The sequence below is a fragment of the Nothobranchius furzeri genome, chromosome 11 (assembly GCF_043380555.1).
Source record: "Nothobranchius furzeri strain GRZ-AD chromosome 11, NfurGRZ-RIMD1, whole genome shotgun sequence".
In the NCBI taxonomy this organism is placed as follows: domain Eukaryota; kingdom Metazoa; phylum Chordata; class Actinopteri; order Cyprinodontiformes; family Nothobranchiidae; genus Nothobranchius; species Nothobranchius furzeri.
The window spans coordinates 67413185-67431319 of NC_091751.1; the positions used below are offsets into that span (position 1 = coordinate 67413185).

Here is an 18135-nt window from a genome sequence, read left to right on the forward strand (position 1 = left end):
TTACTCAAAGTGAGGAAACGGAAAGCCATGAGTTATTCAGGCAGGATGGTGCTGCTGGGGTTTCTGGGGAAGAGGAGGAGGAGGAGCAGGAGGAGGGGTTTGTTACTGCAGGACTTAAAGCAGCTCAGCGAGGAGCTGGGAAAGATAGGAGGGCTGACCCAAACCGAGACTTGCATGAGTGAGGACTCATGTTAAAGCAGACTCAGCAGAACTAGTGGTTTATCTAGTTAGAGCTGAACTAGTGGTTTATCTAGTTAGAGCTGAACTAGTGGTTTATCTAGTTAGAGCTGAACTAGTGGTTTATATAGTTAGAGCTGAACTAGTGGTTTATCTAGTTAGAGCTGAATTAGTGGTTTAGTTAGAGCTGAACTAGTGGTTTAGTTAGAGCTGAACTAGTGGTTTATATAGTTAGAGCTGAACTAGTGGTTTATCTAGAGCTCAACTAGTGGTTTATCTAGTTAGAGCTGCACTAGTGGTTTGTTCTGAGCTCAACTAGTAGTTTTACTCCCCGTTAGTTGGAAACCGAGCGGTTTAAATGCAACGCTTTCTGATTTATAAGAAGACGATGGCAGCAGAGATGAAGAGCGGCGGGACCTCCTGCAGCAGCAGCAGCTGTAAGGAGCAGAGGAGCAGCAGGCTGCTGGTCACTGTGGATCTCTTCTGCCTGTTCTTAGGTAAGAACATCCTCACACACACACACACATCTCTACAGCCGCTCAGTCACGTTTAACCTGAACCTAAAGGTTTTATTGTTCTTTACTCATCATGGTCTCCACAGCCAGGACATTATTCTCAAACGTTGCACTGAACTATTGAAATGTAACCCCTTAAAGCCGTAAACTAATCCTCTGTAACATGTTCTAGCGTTGGATCAATAACCTGATGTCGTAAACAAAATCACAGCGAACCACTCGACATTCAAAACCACTCATTTATCATATATTAGTACGGAAACGATATAGACTAAAACAGTCTTGTAAAATATTCTCAAATATTGAACAATTAACAGTTATTGAAGTATAAATATTTAGTTTATTATTAAATATGTTGCCAAACCAGCTTCAAAAGCAACAAAAACGACATTTAAGTTACAGAAACAGTTTAGGACTAATAAGAAATATGTTGAGCTAATGCTTTCAGGTTTTTAAATTTAATTAGCAATGTAGTTGTAACTGACTGTTAGAATGGCTGAATATAATACTTAAGCTAAATAAGGATTTTTCTTTTTTTGTTTGTTTTTAGGAAGGCTTTGTGTTTTCCACATCTGACATTATCCTGACTCCTGGTTTTCCTCAGTAGGAATGTGTCTACTTAGTGGAAACTAATAATAATAATAATACATTTTATTTAAGAGCGCCTTTCAGAACACCCAAGGTCACTTGACAGAAAATACGTTCAGAAAATACAATAAAACAGCAATAATACAGCAATGAAACAACAATAAAAACGCAAAGAAGAAAAAAAGAAGAGAGAAACAGTTCAATAAAATCAGAGGTCATTGGCAGATTTAAACATATGTGTTTTGAGTCTGGTTTTGAAAAGGGTGAAACTGTCAATGTTCCTGATGTCTGGGGGGAGTGAGTTCCAGAGACGGGGAGCAGAGCGGCTGAAAGCTCTGCTCCCCATGGTAGTGAGACGGGCAGAAGGAACAGCAAGATGGATGGAGGAAGACGATCTGAGCGAACGGGAGGGGGTGTGAATACTTATAAGGTCTGAGATATGTGGAGGAGAGAGGTTATGGATGGCTTTGAAGGTATGGAGGAGAATTTTGAAGATGGACCTGAATTTAACTGGGAGCCAGTGAAGCTGCTGGAGAACCGGGGTGATGTGGTGAAAGGAAGGGGTTCTGGTGATAATACGGGCTGCTGAATTCTGGACCAGTTGCAGTTTATGAAGGAGTTTGTTGGGGAGACCATAAAGAAGTGAATTGCAATAATCGAGACGGGAGGTGACGAGGCTGTGGACGAGAATGGCGGCAGTGTAATGAATGAAGTAGTCCTGGGGAGAGGCCATGACTCCCTCCTCTCCACCCACACCTGTACCTTATGAACCTCTGTTTTGACTTATGTTCCCATGGCTCACATTCCTCAGCAGCAGGAATTCTTCTGATGTGAACATCTGGCCTGGTATACTAGAGTGCAGCTTAATTAAGGGAAGTGGTCAGAGGTTTGGACCGTGTGTGTGTGTGTGTGTGTGTGTGTGTGTGTGTGTGTGTAGTTGTAGGTGAAACACTTTTATTCTGGCGGTCTGCGATCACTCAGACTTTGTACTTTTTGTCGTGTTTTTTCTGTGGTATAATCACACATTTACAGTAAAACTTGAGTATAAAACCTGAATACAAGAAGTAGCAACTTTGCCACATAACTAAACATGTGGCAACATCATAGGAAATCCAGTTATTGTCAACAGTCTCGTAGAGGAGCCACAGAATAAACTATCTGTTTCTGACTTGTTATATTTAGGTTTGTTCCAGTTTTCATCTCTGGAAGGTAAATTCCCATCCTTTGTTCTGTAGACGTCCCATGGAGAAACACTAACAAACCAACAGTGTTTGTCTAAAGAGGACAACCGCCTGTCCGCTTTTCATCTGCGTTTCCGGGTTACTGGGGCAGCAGCTCCAGCTTGGAGGCCCAAACCATCTTCTTGGTGACCTCCACCAGTGGGATCCTAAATAGTTCCCTGGCAAACTTCTTCCACCAAACATGTCACCCTCCACCCCATGGCAGCACCCAGAAATTCTGTTCATAAAGGTAAGGAACAGAACGAGTGACAAAGGACATCCCTGGCTGAGTCCAACCCTCACCTGGAACAGGTCTGACTTGCTGCCAGCAGTATCCAGACTCACTTTGTACAGAGACTGGATGGTCTTTAACAGGACCATCAACCACACATCTCCAGACTCCAGAGTAGTCCTCCGCCAGGACCAAAACCACATTGCTCCTCGTTTGAGATTTTAACTGTCAACCAGACCCTCCTCTCAAGTACCTGGTAGCAGAGACGAACTGGCAATCTGAGTTCTGGAAAATCCCAGAAAAATTGTCCAGCCCCCCATCAAAGATTCCCCGTCATAGGATCAAACAGGCTGTAACAACGTCCAGCTGCTCAGACAGTTAGTTCATGAAAGATCTGCGACGGTCAGACACATGGAGATCCTCCAGGACTGAATGGTGCATGGTGGCGCAGTGGTTAGCACTGTTGCCTCACAGCACGAAAGTTGCAGGTTCGAAACTGCTCGGCTGCGGCCTTTTTGCGTGGAGAAGTGGGGATCTTTACAGTATGTTCTGATGGGAAACAGGCTTCCACACAAACGGTTGTTTTCTGCTTGGTCCTAGAGCTCAACCAGTGTCAATTTAATATAGCGTAATATTGTTTTTGGATGGTAAAAAGTGCAGGGGTCAAAACTTGACTTTGGAAAAAGTGGGGGGGGGCATGTCCCCCCTGTCCCCCCCAAAATTACGTCCATGGAGGAGAGACCCCCTGCGGTGTGTCCTCAATGGAATTTGTGTCTAGTGATTGAGGAGCTCCTCAAAGTATTCTTCCATCATCCAAGGTGACTTCTTCCATCTCTATAAACAGTGTGGGTGATTATTTATTGAAGCCCCCCCAACCCCCACCCCACACACACACACACACACACACACACACACACACACACACGAGTTTTGCAGACACATGAAGTATGAAGTAGAAACAACCACACGCGTGTGCACGGCAGCCTCAGACATGTTGATGTTCACATGTTCCCACAGCAGACGGGGAGCCATCCCCGCGAGTGGAAAATGAGCGCAAGTTTGTTTTAACAGTCACACTTGGTGTTTTGGCGAACGTCCCCAGAAGACGGCGAGCATTTAACTGTGCATGAGGTGTGTTAGTTTCCACATGCTGCAGCAGCACGAACACGCCACGCTGCTGAGAAGGTCCTCGTCGGGCCACCTTTGCTTGTTGCGTGTGGAGACTTTAGGTTAATGAAGCAACCCATAAACAGAACAGCTGTTGACGCTGAGCTGAAGCTGAACTGGGATCAGGACCACCAACATCACTGCGTTAGATGTGGCCTGAGCAGGGCGAAGGTAGGAGGGGGAAAGTCCCATGATGCCGCGGTGCTGAGGCGGATGCTGGAGGTCAGAGTACAGAGCCGGGAAGAAATCCCCGTCCGAATGCCTGGAAAACAGGATCTGACTGTGACTTTCTGCTCCAGGTCATCATATCTTCTGTTTCCAGAGTCGTGTGAAACATCTGACCCTCTTTAGGGTTTAAAGCCACAAACACTAGTTTGCTGTCCCTCCGTCTGTGCTCATCTCTGGGCCTGTGGTTAGTCTGTCAGACGGGGGGGTCCAGGCTCGTGTTCTCCAGCATGGGTTCCCGAGTTCTGCTCTCGGACCAGATGAACCAAACTGGGTCAGAAGTTCAGGACTGAGTCCAGGGTTGGAGTATGTTTTTACAGTTTTGCAGTGTCTGTGGTCTTGCTTCAGAGTGGAACGCACCCCCGTTTGGGCGTTTATTTAAAGAAGGAATCAAAGCAGGAACGTTAATAACGGGAATCCTGCTGAATGTTGAGGAACGCATAAATCCTGGACTTCCCAGAGCACCAGGACTTAGTCTGTAACATGAGCTCAACCCAGCTGGATGTTTAAAGACCCAAGTCAGCCATGTGTGTGTGTGTGGAGGGGGGGTGTTGACACTTCGTCTCAGAGCTGGTTCCCCCTGCCCCCGCCACCTCTTCTGCTTGTTTTTCTAATATCTGCACATCGCTGACGAGTTGAAGGCTCCATGTGGCTTTGAAGTGATTTGAAAGTGGGATTTCCAGCTTCTGTCTGGAGTTTGGAGACGTCTCCTGGGTCCGCCGTCCACCCTCACATATCCAAGTCCTCCATCGTAAAAAGCTGTTGGTTTTAGCTTTTGGGTTCTGTTTGTCTGGAGATGAGAAGATCCTTGTGCTACTTGAAGTGGTGAAAGACCGATCAGACACAAACGCCCCAGAGACGTCCAGAAGACGGCCTTTTGAAGGAACCTCAGAAGACAACAGGGCTCACAGGTTTTTCTGTTCAGCAACCTTCAGTTTTCAATCTCAGCTGAAAATGTTAATTAATCCTCATTTAGTCTTTATTCACCAAGCAAGATCTAATGTCTATGACTTTGTCCCTCTGTAAGATGTCCACCTCTGACCGTACTGGACGTCCACAGGCTCCTCACATCAAACATCCTCGGGTGCCCGACTGTAACCCAACCCGGATTTGGTTGTTCTAGACTAAAATTTGAGATTTAAGAACAGTTTCAGAACAGTGATTTTTCTCCTGCTTCTGGTGAGGTCCTGCTCCGAAGCTCCGAAGTCTTCCCGTCAGGACCTCTCACGGTTCTAATCCTGTTTTACACAATTCTCCTATACTATAGAATAATGAATCTGTCTTTCCTGAACTAGAGCAGATCAAAGATGGAAACATTCAGTAGAATTTTGTATCTGAGACTAAGGTTGTCCCAAAGTGGTCACCATCCTGCCTTGACCATCGACATATAAATATTGGACAATGGGTTTCCATAGGCTCCAATAACACGTTTTTGAGGACAAATGGGAGAAATGGGAGGTGGCCACCACCGCCATTTTGACCGTGTCACAGGTTCCGTCAAGCCCAGACAATTACACAAAAGGGAAGAGAGGTGGAGCTGAGGGTGGGGCTGTAAGGCTGGGATCAACTGACGACACCCGGTCGAACTAGCTACAAGCTAACCTGAAGCTAACGTGGAGGTGGGAGCTAACCTAGCTGCAACCGGAGTTAACTGTGCACAACACCAGAGCTTCTGAGTCAGAGATACGCCGGGCTGGCCACTGGGTAAAACCAGGTGGAACACAGAGGTCTCCTGAAAGCTGCTGAAAGCCGGCAGCCGCGCAGTAGACAGAAGCCGCGATCAGACAGAGATGCGCTGAGCTGCGGGGAGGGGAGAATCGGGTGGAACACAGAGGTCTCCCGAGAGCTCCACAAGCCGATAGTGGGAACCCAGCTCCACCAACATGTTAGATTTCAACCCATTTTCTAAAGTGCAGCATTATGTTAAATGCACTGGGTTTTACCCTATTACATTTAAATTTCATGGTTAAACAGTACATGTTAAAATCTAAGCTCAGCTCGGCAGTGACCTAAAATACATAAATATAATTTTACTTACCGAAAAAAATGAAGTGGAGACTCCTTGGACGCTCTATTAGTGCAATTAATGCCACAGCAAGTCATTTTGTCCAACAATTGCACAAAAAATATCCCAAACAGAATACACACACAGAGACTCAAAATCCCGGAACAGTTTCCAGGCCAGACCGAGGCTCTACTGAGGCCTTTCCACGGAGCTAGCTCTGTGGTCACGTGGGTCTGATGCTCATTAATTACACAGAATTTTAGGCTTTTAATACACTTAAACAGAAGAGTGAGAAAAAAATTCACCCCCCTCAGAGTTGTCATGAGTGTAAACTAGATCATTTAAACCAAAAACATGTGTTGGTACCAGGCTGTAAACATGTTTATTTCTGCTGTGAAATTGGTATTTTTAACATGGGAGTCAATGAGGATTTGCTCGCTTCTGACACCAGCCCCTAGTGGATGAGCGTGGAACTGCAATTTTTGGTACTTCCGGGATTGCTTCAATTTTTGAGCCGCATTGTGGGGGCTTGGCCTTGACCCAGATGAATTCAGAACTTTCCGCTGTGTTCCTGAGCTCCTGCCTCATGTGTCTGTCCAACCACACAGTGATCCTTGTGGGAGTGTTTTTGCACAAGTCTCCCTACCCACCCTACCAGAGAGGGTTCTTCTGTGACGACGACAGCATCCGTCTGCCGTTTAAGAACAGCACGGTGTCCACCGCCGTGCTCACCGCGGTGGGCGTCGTCGTGCCTGTGGTCTCTGTAAGTCCTGGTGTGGGACAGCGGCAGGACAGGACGAGCATATGCTGGAGCGCACTCGGTTCATCAGTGGCTGGCTTTCAACACACAATAATCAAACCCCCAGAGGCCCTCGCCTACTGCACCCAGCATTCAGACTGAGCCACGACACTTCAGGCAGCCATTGTTTCACCACTTTTCCACAATAAATCAGCCTCTAATTCACCAGGACGCACCAATGAAGCGTAGCGTTTCTGTTGGCTCGGGGTCAGGTGTGACAGGTGTGGTTCCTCCAACTTTCCACATCAGCTGAACAGTTCTCTGGCTTTCAGGAGTGTGGAGCATCCACAATCCTCAGCTGATGGAGAGCCTCACATCCAAGAACAGCCACAGAACAAACCGAGTCACTCCCAGATGTTCTCCTGCCACCTCCTGCTGGTACCACCTCCTCTGTATTCTGCGTTTAATTAACCCACCACCTCCATCTCTCTCTCCTTCACCCCCTCCCTCCCTCCCTCACTAACTAGCTGGCCTGCCTTTCCTGGTCATTGAGACCTGTGCTGTCCCACCCTACCGTAGAGGCTTTTACTGCAGCGACCAGTCCATCCGCTACCCGGCCAAAAACGGGGACACCATTAGCGACGGTGTGCTCAGCGCTGCGGGCATTCTGATCACCATCCTGTCTGTAAGTCACCTCACTCTGATCACTAATGTTCACCATCACCGCCTGTTTCAGCAAGCCTCACAGCTACTAGCAGCACCTTAGATCACAGGATGGTTCCTCCTCATCCCTCTAGGTGTCGACTCTTAAACCAGCTTCATTTTTTTTGTTTTAACTTTCATCCTTTCTTTAATCTGACAGCTGATGTGTAGAAACTAGGATTATTTTAAAAGATTAGTAGACCGTCTCATCTTCATACACGGACCATCAGCCCGTGTTTCTGGTTTCAGCAGGTTCTAGATAAAAACCTGTCATTAAAGGGTTCATCCGGAGGAGCGAGATGATTCATCATTGGGTGAATCTGAAGGAATTTTCCTCTCAACATCGTCACACACAGTCATCACCAACGTTTTGAACTCTTCTCAGTTTAGTTTGAGTGAAAATGTGTAACAGATGTGAGCCAGCCGCGAGAAGGGCTAGTGACCACGTTAAAGTAAACATCAACTTCAGACGAGCTGAGACCCAATTAGACAAAGTCTCTAACATCCAGAACAGATCTAGGTGGTGCTCTAAAGAGGGCCGCATTCCATGTAGAGGCTCTGCTTGTCATCAGTTTTCCTGAAAACCCAGCTGCAGGAGTGGAATGCAGCCCTTGTTAGTACACCTGTGCTTTCTTAACCTGTCTGATGAAAGTAGAGCTCGAGTCGGCTTTCTGTTCTATTTTCTTCAAACTAGCCACCCATTGGTCTGATTACTGCTTTACACACTCTTGGCATTCTCTCGATGAGCTTCAAGAGGTAGTCGCCTGAAATGGTTTTCATCACTTATCAGGGTTATTATTAGAGGTGCTGAAAAAAATCAATTCAAGTGTGAATCGGGATTCTTATTTATAAAGATTCAGAATCGATTCCAAGAACTCAAACATTTGGCATGTTACAGGTCTGAGATGCACTTTTTTATCTTTGTTAGGAGAGCCAGTACTGCGTTTACTTTTGTGCTCCCATAAATTGAGATGATTTATGTTTGAATCTGCTGATAAGAGGGCAATTGAATGTCATTTTTTTCATACTCAGAAATTTGAGATATTCTCTTATTTATTTTCTAATTTGATAAATGAGTACTCAGGATTACTCATGTAACTTGTTTCTACACATACTTGATAAGTATTTGACCGTATTACTTTCAAAACTACCGTTAGGTAACTACAGATTTGCTATATTTTACAAGGTAAGCAAAAATAAATGTTGCCTTTTGGTCAAAAGATTGTTTCTGTTTACAGTTTTAGAATCACTTTAGTTTACATTGTAAATTCACATATTTGGAGCACGACCAGTTTAAAGTCAAATAAAAACGTCCCATAGCTTTAACTAACTTGTACAACAAAGTAGTTCATCCTGGAGCTGACACTCTTTGTTAATACTGATTGTGAATCGATTTAAATAGAGAATCGAATCCGAATTGAATCCTAATCGAATCGGCACTCCAAGAATCGGAATCGAATCAAATCATAACTTGCTCTAAGATTCACATCCCTAGTTATTTACATATATATATACATGTAAATATACGTATTAATGTATATATATGTATATATACATATATTTACATATATATGTATATATATGTAAATATATGTATATATATGTATATATACATATATTTACATATATATGTATATATGTGTATATATATTAACATATATACATATGTAAATTATATATATATATATATATGTATATATGTATATATATATATATATATATATGTATATATGTATATGTATGTGTGAATATATATATATATATATATATATATATATGTGTGTGTGTGTGTGTGTGTGTGTGTATATATGTAAATATATGTATGTAAACGCACGTAACACGCAACTCCATGCAGAAAGGCAACAGCCGAGTTTCGAACTTGCAACCTTCGTGCTGCGAGGCAACAGTGCTAACAACTGCACCACCATGCAGCCCTATATATATATATATATATATATATATATATATATATATATATATACAAGCACTTGTTTAAAGTAAAGCAGAATAGTTGATTTGGAGATTTTGGAGGAAAACAAATTGTTAGTCGCCATTTGTGGTTTATATCTCACTGACTTTACTAAAAAACAGACATCTGATTCCCGAAACGTGACTAAATCCATCAAACATGACTGCAGGAAGAAAGGCCCAGAAATTAGAAAACGGTCCACCTATCAGATCAGGGAGTCTGACGCTTCCAGGTTGCAGCTACACAGGTTTGCTTCCACTTGAACACTAAATACAAACTCTTTGTTCTTTTAGTTTTAGCATTTTTTTTATTTGAAACTTATTTAATGGTGATTAAAAAAAGAAAGAAGAACAGATAAGCTAACTTTTAGCCACAGAAACCAACTAAACTCCAGCCATCACAACTTTGGAGCAACAACCTAAATGTGGGCTAACAGCTGATGCCCTAGTAACAGCCTAGCAACCGTGTAGCTGTGCTTTCAGAGCCCTCTTTAACACCTCGGTAACCACACAGCGACGCGTTAGCAGCACAGATGGCTAATTTGTGTGCAAACAGATCCCTGCAGCATGCTGCGGGCATCTGGCTGCCTTAGAAGAAGTGACTGTTTACCTCCTGGTGGTGTGTTCAGTTGTCACCTGGACTGTTGGATCTCCAGACTGCTACACACCCCACAGAGCTTCTCCCTGGTGAGAAGCTGTAATTATGGTTGACGCAATGCTTGTTTGGTTAAATGCTGTAATTTCTGGGGTGAGACTGCGGTTTTGGGCCCAAACATCGAGAGTTTACCAGAGATCTCTTTTCCCTCTCCTCACCGCCTCCGGCTCATGGCTCGCCGTTCGAGCTGCAAGACCCTGGCGCTGGTTTTTATTAGGAGGCAGAATAAAAACACGAGTGAGACTACAGTCCACATTCACTCTTTCACTCACGAGGAGATCCAGACGTGTTGTCCCCCCCTCCCGTCCTCCCTCTACCATGAAAATGTCTGGGTCATCTGGAGCTGGCTCCAAAGGCCTGGATGGGGGGGCTATCCTGCCTCTCTGAGCGTTTCCCAGCATCCAACTGGCTCCTGATGAAATCTAGAGACTAGGATGAAAACAGTCAGACGTTCCTGGTGAAACCGGAGCTCCTTCAGAGAAAACAAACAAGGGCCTGGTGGAGTCTGGCCTCCAGAATCTGACACGGCGCCCAGCTCAGCAGTTCTGCTGATTGGAACCAGCAGTTCCTCCCACACCCTCCCCCACTCCTCTCACTTTCTACCATAATTGCACGCTGCTGATGTGTTTTCGTCCTCCCTGCTTGTGATAACCTGTCTTCTGTCCCTTCTCTGTGTCTCTGGAGGACAACAGCGGGCGATGGGGGGGCTGGGTAAAATGTTTTTGAGCTTGAACAGCTGTTTTGAGTCTTGGTTACTCGCCTCCCCCTAGATGTGCCCCCTGCCGGTTGGCTGTCGGTCTTTAGAAGTCTGCAGGAACTCCGTCTCTGTGCTTAAAGGTTCTCCTTACTCCGTGTTTGCTCAGATCATAATCGGGGAGAGCTACAGGATCCACTTCCTGAATGAGGGATCCAAGTCATTTGTGGGGAACCCCTACATCTCTGCCCTCTACAAGCAGGTGGGGGTGTTCATCTTCGGCTGTGCCATCAGCCAGTCCTTCACTGACATCGCTAAAGTCTCAGTGGGCCGCATGCGACCTCACTTCCTGGACGTGTGCAAGCCGGACTTCTCCACCATTAACTGCTCGCTGGGCTACATCACTGACTACCAGTGCCAGGGGCCGGAGGGCAAAGTTCAGGAGGCCAGGTATGGCAACATCACGCACAGAAGTTGGCTTGTGTTCAGACGTCTGGTGCTTTAAGTCTTTGTCCCCCTCAGGAAGTCGTTCTTCTCTGGACACGCGTCCTTCTCCATGTACACCATGCTTTATTTGGTGGTGAGTCAGCGTCCGTGTGTCCTTGTGCTCTGTTCTCCTTCACAAGTATAAACCTGGCGTCTGTTCTTCAGTTCTACCTGCAGTCTCGCTTCACCTGGCACGGCGCCCGCCTGCTGCGCCCGCTCACCCAATTCACCCTCATCATGATGTCCTTCTACACCGGCCTGTCTCGAGTGTCTGACCACAAGCACCACCCCACTGACGTCCTGGCCGGGTTCATCCAAGGGGCCCTGGTGGCCTACTGCATAGTGAGTGGACCCTGTCAGAGTTACACTTGTAACTGTAACTGATTACTGCTGGTGCTAAGAGTACTGTCATCTCCTCTCCCTGCAGGCGTTTCACGTGTCCAACTTGTTTAAACCCAGAGGACGACGCTCCACGTTGTGTCCAGCAGCTGTGAGGAAAGATCTCCTCCCTACCGCAGACATCAGAGAGCGTGGGAATCCCCTCATCATGGCCTGAGCCTGAACGCATCACGGACCTGCTCAACATCTCTGCAGCCGTTCGTCTCGTCTGGAGCTGCTGAGGAAGAACAGGGAAACACTCGGGCAGGTTGTTTGTCTCAGAGACGTTCCCATCTCGGAAAAGAGAGATAACGTTCTGTTTTATCACGTGAGGGCTCTTTGACCTCCTCTCCTGTTGTGAGGATCGCTGCTCAGGAGAAAAGGCGGCTGTTAACAGAGCTCACCTCACAGGGCTGCCTCTGACGCTGACTCACTTCGACAAATCAGGACGATACAAATTCCTGTTTCAGGAAGGATGTTTTCATTTGCTTTTTACTTTATTTTATACCGGCTTTTAGTGTTTGTCACCACTCCACCGACCCGTCAAAGCGTGTGTGTGTTCGTGCTGCGGGCCTTGTTCTGCTGGCTGGGATGAGCCCCCGCTGAGCCATTTAATGAAACAACTATCTTTTGTAAGCTGTGTGTGTGTGTGTGTGTGTGTGTGTGTGTGTGTGTGTGTGTGTGTGTGTGTGTGTGTGTGTGTGTGTGTGTGTGTGTGTGTGTGTGTGTGTGTGTGTGTGTGTGTGTGTGTGTGTGTGTGTGTGTGTGTGTGTGTGTGTGTGTGTGTGTGTGTGTGTGTGTGTGTGTGTGTGTGTGTGTGTGTGTGTTAAAGTCCATATATTACAGGGATATTGTTCCATCTCAGGAACGTTGTTAGGCTGAGTCCCATTCTGTCCCGCTCTGAACTTGAGACAGTTCTCCACACCTTCATCTCCTCACGCTTAGACAACTGTAACCCCAAAATTCCACTACCTCCGCTCTGGCACGAACTCCGCAGCAAAAATGGTCCCGTTGTAGTCAATCAGAGCTGTTCCACTACTGCGGCAGTGCAGCGCTGTGCGCCGACCGCCGTTCCGCCATCCGGCAAAAATAGGATCGATTCTATTTTCGCCGGAGCACCTCCGCAGTCAATGGACAGAAATCACAACCGCCCAACAGGAAAGGGAGCAAGCATAACTTCCGTTATTTCACAATAAATCGATAAACAAAAAGCGTTTTTTGTTTCATATGCACAGGTTTAACAACTTTTAACAACTATCAATGGCGGCTGAACTTTAAATGCACAAAAGTAAGCCATAAATACAGTTTCCACTATCAAAGTAGTCACACTTTGTTGATCCAAACACTGCTGATCTCTCAACACAAATGATGGGCAGATTAAACAGTTCATTTCGATGCTTCTCCCACACAACGGGTGTTTGGATCTAACTTCCGCGTTTATTGCTCGGACTGTATCGCAAGATCTCGAAAATCCCGCGCATGCTTGTTTACGCACCTCAGGTCTCCGTACCGGAGCGGAGCCGTTGTAGAGCGGGTACCAGTAAAAATTGAATTCGGAAGTGAGCGGCTGCGGAAGGCGGGGGCGGAGCGGAGATAGTGGAATCTTGGGGTAACTCTCTTTTCACGTGTCTGAGCAGAACCTCCCTGAACCGTCTACAGGTGGTTCAGAACGCCTGTGCTCGGCTTCTGACCAAGTCCTCCAAACACACCCACATCACCCCGCTTCTCCTCCAGCTTCACTGGCTGCCAGTCAACTTCAGGGTTCATTTCAAGATCCTGGTTCTGGTCTATAGGGCCTTACATGGACAAGCACCATCTTACATTGGTGATCTTCTTAGTCCCTACACCCCCAGCAGGTCCCTGAGGTCCAGTGATCAAAGCCTACTGGTTGTGCAGCACCAGGCTAAAGGTCAAAGGTGACAGATCATTTGCTGCTGTGGCCCCCAGACTCTGGAACTCTCCCCCTGAGCCTGAGATCAGTGGACTCAGTGGTCTCCTTTAAAAAGCAGCTGAAGACTCACTTGTTCAAGCTGGCTTTTGTATGACCTTCTTCACCTCTCTCTCTTTATTCTGCTCTCCCCACCTATTCCACCTTCCTCAGGATCCACTGATTTCCCTCTTTCCTGTTCACTCTCTCTTTCTTAACATTTTTTTAATCACAATTGCCTATTTTTGCTCATTTTAAATATATATTTTTAACATTTTCTAAATGCTTTTTTATTTTTTTTTTAGTTTTTGTGAAGGGCCTCGTGATTTTTATCTTGAGAGGCGCTGTAGAAATGATACTTTCTTCTTCTTCTTCTTCTTCTTCGAGTGTGCTACTCCCAGCCAGAAAATGGGTACCTGTCCCATAAACATGTGGAGCGCTATGGCAACAGAAATGATCAGCATAAATAACCATTATTCACCCTGTTTGGTTATCTGTAATACCTGTAATAGTTAAGTAAAATATCTTTGTAACTATAACGATTTTCTATATTTTATTAGATGAAAACAAGATTGAGTTTGTGATTTTGTTTAATGAACTTTGATGAACCACTGCGACACATCACAGCTCTGTTTGATGTAACTGAGACTTCTGTGCATTCTTGTTGTAAATTGCTGCAAAGTGTGTGTGCGTGCGTGCACGTGTGTGTGTGTGTGTGTGTGTGTGCGTGCGTGCGTGTGTGTGTGTGCGTGCGTGTGTGTGTGTGTTCTAACGCCCACTATGACTCTGTCCTGTGTAACTGAAAACGTACCTCTCGATGAGGCAGACATCTTTGACCACGCTGTGAAGTTTTACTCCTAAAACACAAAGCTGTCCAGAACTAACAGCTCCTGTTCATAAAACTAGAAAAGTGTTTTAAATATTTTTGTAATGTGAATTTATACGCGACCTAATAAAACCCAGAAGACTGAGTGTGTTTTGTGATGTTTTACCTGTACCTGCCAGGGTTTTCTGCTGAGTCTCTCCAGCCCAGCAGCGTTTGATGGAAAGATTTGGGTGTGGGGCGCTGCTAGACTTCCTGTGGGGAAATGGTGTACATTCCAGGTTTAACCCCTGTCCTTCTGGAATAATATAGACTCCGCCACATCCACATGCGAGTATGCTTAGACGATAGGGATGGTGTTCATGCACCGCCCTGTTGACCTCCGGCTCTGGCTTCAGTTGGCATCCTGAGATGATGGACTGCTGCTGTGGATCAGGCTCAGATCCTTGCTACGGGTCTGCGCTATCCTGGTTGTGGATGAGCAGCACAACAATGGGCCCCAGGATCTTGTCATGGTTTCTCTGTGCATTCAAAATGCCATTCAGAAAATGCACCTGTGTTCATTATCCATAACCTACACCTGCCCATACCATAACCCCGCCTCCACCATGGCCGCTTCATCCACAACGAGGATATCAGCAAACTGCTAAACCACTCTACTTACCGTAAAGAAATGAACATTTAACAAGCAAAAGAGCTGGTAGACATTCCTGCAGTCAGCATGCCAATTACTCCCTCGAAAGTTACGACACCTGTGGTGTTGTGCCGTGTGATCAGACCTCACATTTCAGAGCGGCCAGTCTGGGGCACCTTTCACAGGAAATGACTACATTTATCTGTGACTTTAATTTTTTTAAGTTTCTGAATGTTTCTCACTGCTTTCATGTCTGGTCCAATCTGAACTGTTTTTGACACGTTTGAGACTTAATGTTTTAAGTATGTGAGCATCTAATCGCTGATGATCTGTTAGAGGAATTTCAGTCTGGTTTTAGAGAGTATCACAGCACTGAAACTGCGTTAGTGAGAGTTACAAATGATATTCTCGTGGCCTCAGACAGGGGCGGCGTTAGGCCCGGCTACTTGGGCTGAAGCCCCGGATGTTTCATAGAAAGCCCCGGATCTGAATCGCGGAAGTAACATGCAGTACCAAAGTCCAACAGAGAGGGAGCAGCTGGCAGTAGTTTGTATACAGCCTGCCTGAGCCTCCACCACTGAAGAAGAAGCCCTTCAGCAGCCGGCTTCTTCTGCAGTCTCTGCCTGAAACGCATGAGTGAAGATGGACATAAGGACGTTTTTAGACCAAAAGTACCGCAACAGAACCCCAGCTTTGATGAGACTGGTGCTGACTCAGGTTTGTGAGTCTTATTTGAAAATATTTGTTGTGCTGCTGGTTTGCCTAAAGTTAGCTTACTATCAGGTAAAGTTGTTGGAGAAAGAAAGGGAATATTTACTATCATCTCACACTAACAGGAACAATACTCTGCCCTGAAAATGCTTAATATGTAGCTTCAGATTAAAAATTATGTGGTACAAGACACATATGATGTTGACGCGTGTCACGTGTGTGTGTGTGTTAAGCCCCGGATGTTCTTCAGTCCTTAATCCGCCCCTGGCCTCAGATAAGAATCTTGTGTCTGTTCTAGTCTTGTTAGATCTCATCGTTGTTATTAAAATCAATTAACCTAAGAGGTATTGAAAGAAATCACATAAATTTTCATGAAAATCTTAATAAAAAAGATCAGATCTTGTGAAATGTGATAAAAACTGCTGTGTCTCATCGGTCTGGTTTAGTAACATCACTGAGAAATGGTTTTGGGCGTCTAGAGCAATTAACATAGGGCCTGTTGAAAGAAATCACTTAATTTTTGATACAAATCTTAATAAAAAATGTTGGATCTTATGAAATGTGATAAAAACTGCTGTGTCTCGTTGGTGTAGCTTAGTAACATAATTGAGAAATGGTTTTGGGTGTTTTGACTAATTTACCTAGGAGCTATTGAAAGAAATCACTTTATTACTAATAAAAATCCAAATAATTCAATTAAATTCAATTTTATTCAAGTTTATTTATAAAGCGCCAAATCACGACCAGAGTCGTCTCAAGGCATTTCACATAATAAACATTCCAATTCAGGTCAGTTCATTAAGCCAATCAGAAATGTTTCCTATATAAGGAACCCAGCAGGTTGCATCAAGTCACTGACTAGTGTCAGTGACTATACAGCAATCCTCATACTAAGCAAGCATATAGCGACAGTGGAGAGGAAAACTCCCTTTTAACAGGAAGAAACCTCCAGAGAATCCTGGCTCAGTATAAGCAGCCATCCTCCACGACACACACACACACACACACACACACACACACACACACACACACACAAACCAAGCAGTGTTTCTATGGTTACATTGTGATTGCTTAGTAAATATTCTATTTGGTGAGAGATAAACTTTATTGTATTTATCCTAGTGAATCTCTAATTAAACGGGTAAACTAGTAGTAGCACATCCAACGTCAAGGAAAGCAAAAAGTTATTATCAGGAGAGGGAGAAAGTTTAAGTGGTTAGCAGCAGTGTGCTAGACGATGCCCCCCTCCATGAGGCCACCGCAGATCAGCAGAACATCGTTGTAGCTTCTTCTGGGGAGAAAAACAGAGAAAAAATAAAGTTAACAGCTGAAATAGCTGGAAATAATACAGTTAAAGAGCAGATTGTAGAAGAAAGTAGTCGAGTGTGGAAAGTGGTCAGTGTGTCCTCCAGCAGTCTAAGCCTATAGCAGCATAACTACAGAGATAACTCTGGATAGCCTAGCCTTTTAGATGGAGGCATGTTGGAGGCAGGGCAAGGGAGAGCCGTCTTTACCGACTGTACACTCCACCTCCCTATTTGTCGCTGAGCTCTCGTGATTCAGAAAAGTCTTGACATTGACTCTCGTTTGACTCCTATTCTGGTTGGACATTCCGTTTTTAGTTTCATTAGATAAATGTTCTCTTCTGTGGCTCCACCAGGATAAACACGTTACAGTAAATGCTAACCAGGTACAGCTCTGTTATAGTCTGTTCTGAGGTGTAAACATGGGTTGCCTAAAGTGTTTCTGCTTCACATAAGATACATGACTTTGGGGAGCGATCTGGATACTCTTAAGTTGCAAGTGTGGCATTCTGGCTAGTGGGGGCTGGGTGACCTTTCATTAACCTTGTAAAGGGTCATTTAGATTCAAAATGTGTGTGTGTGTGTGTGTGTGTGTGTGTGTGTGTGTGTGTGTGTGCGTGCGTGCGTGCGTGTGTGTGTGTGTTTAAGAACAGAAATTTGCAGGATTTTGATGCTCATTCGCAAAGGACTAAAAGTTTTTTTTAATACTGAACATGTTTACCTGATTAAAAATCTAATTACTTTTGTTTTGTTTTTGTTTTTTTGTTTGTTTTGTTTTTGTCGTATCTAAAGAGATGAAAGGTCTCCGTCTGAGACTGCAGAACCTTTCAATTAGGTCAGAAGTCTTAATCTGTTCCAACTAGTTCACTTATGAACCATCAAAGAGCTGAAATATCAACAGTTATAGTTGAAAACATGCAAGATTGGGATTAAAATGTTGGTGTTTATCAGATAAATGAATCAGTCATGCGTTTGTTTGTTTGTT

At 44.9% G+C, this 18135-nt stretch overlaps 1 protein-coding gene across 2 annotated transcripts; it reads left to right on the forward strand.

The window, feature by feature from the left end:
- The first annotated feature begins 123 nt into the window (after positions 1 to 123).
- LOC107372722 (phospholipid phosphatase 3) lies at positions 124 to 14650 on the forward strand. 2 transcript variants are annotated; one of them, XM_015940923.3, is made up of 6 exons: positions 124 to 674; positions 6738 to 6892; positions 11057 to 11337; positions 11410 to 11467; positions 11539 to 11715; positions 11801 to 14650. In XM_015940923.3, exons 1-6 carry the CDS (start codon positions 536 to 538, stop codon positions 11927 to 11929), a joined length of 939 nt encoding a protein of 312 aa, XP_015796409.1. In that variant the 5' UTR covers positions 124 to 535; the 3' UTR covers positions 11930 to 14650. The 2 variants fall into 2 exon arrangements, with proteins under 2 accessions (XP_015796409.1, XP_015796408.1); XM_015940922.3 differs by lacking the exon at positions 6738 to 6892 and adding an exon at positions 7396 to 7553.
- The last annotated feature ends 3485 nt before the right edge of the window (positions 14651 to 18135 follow it).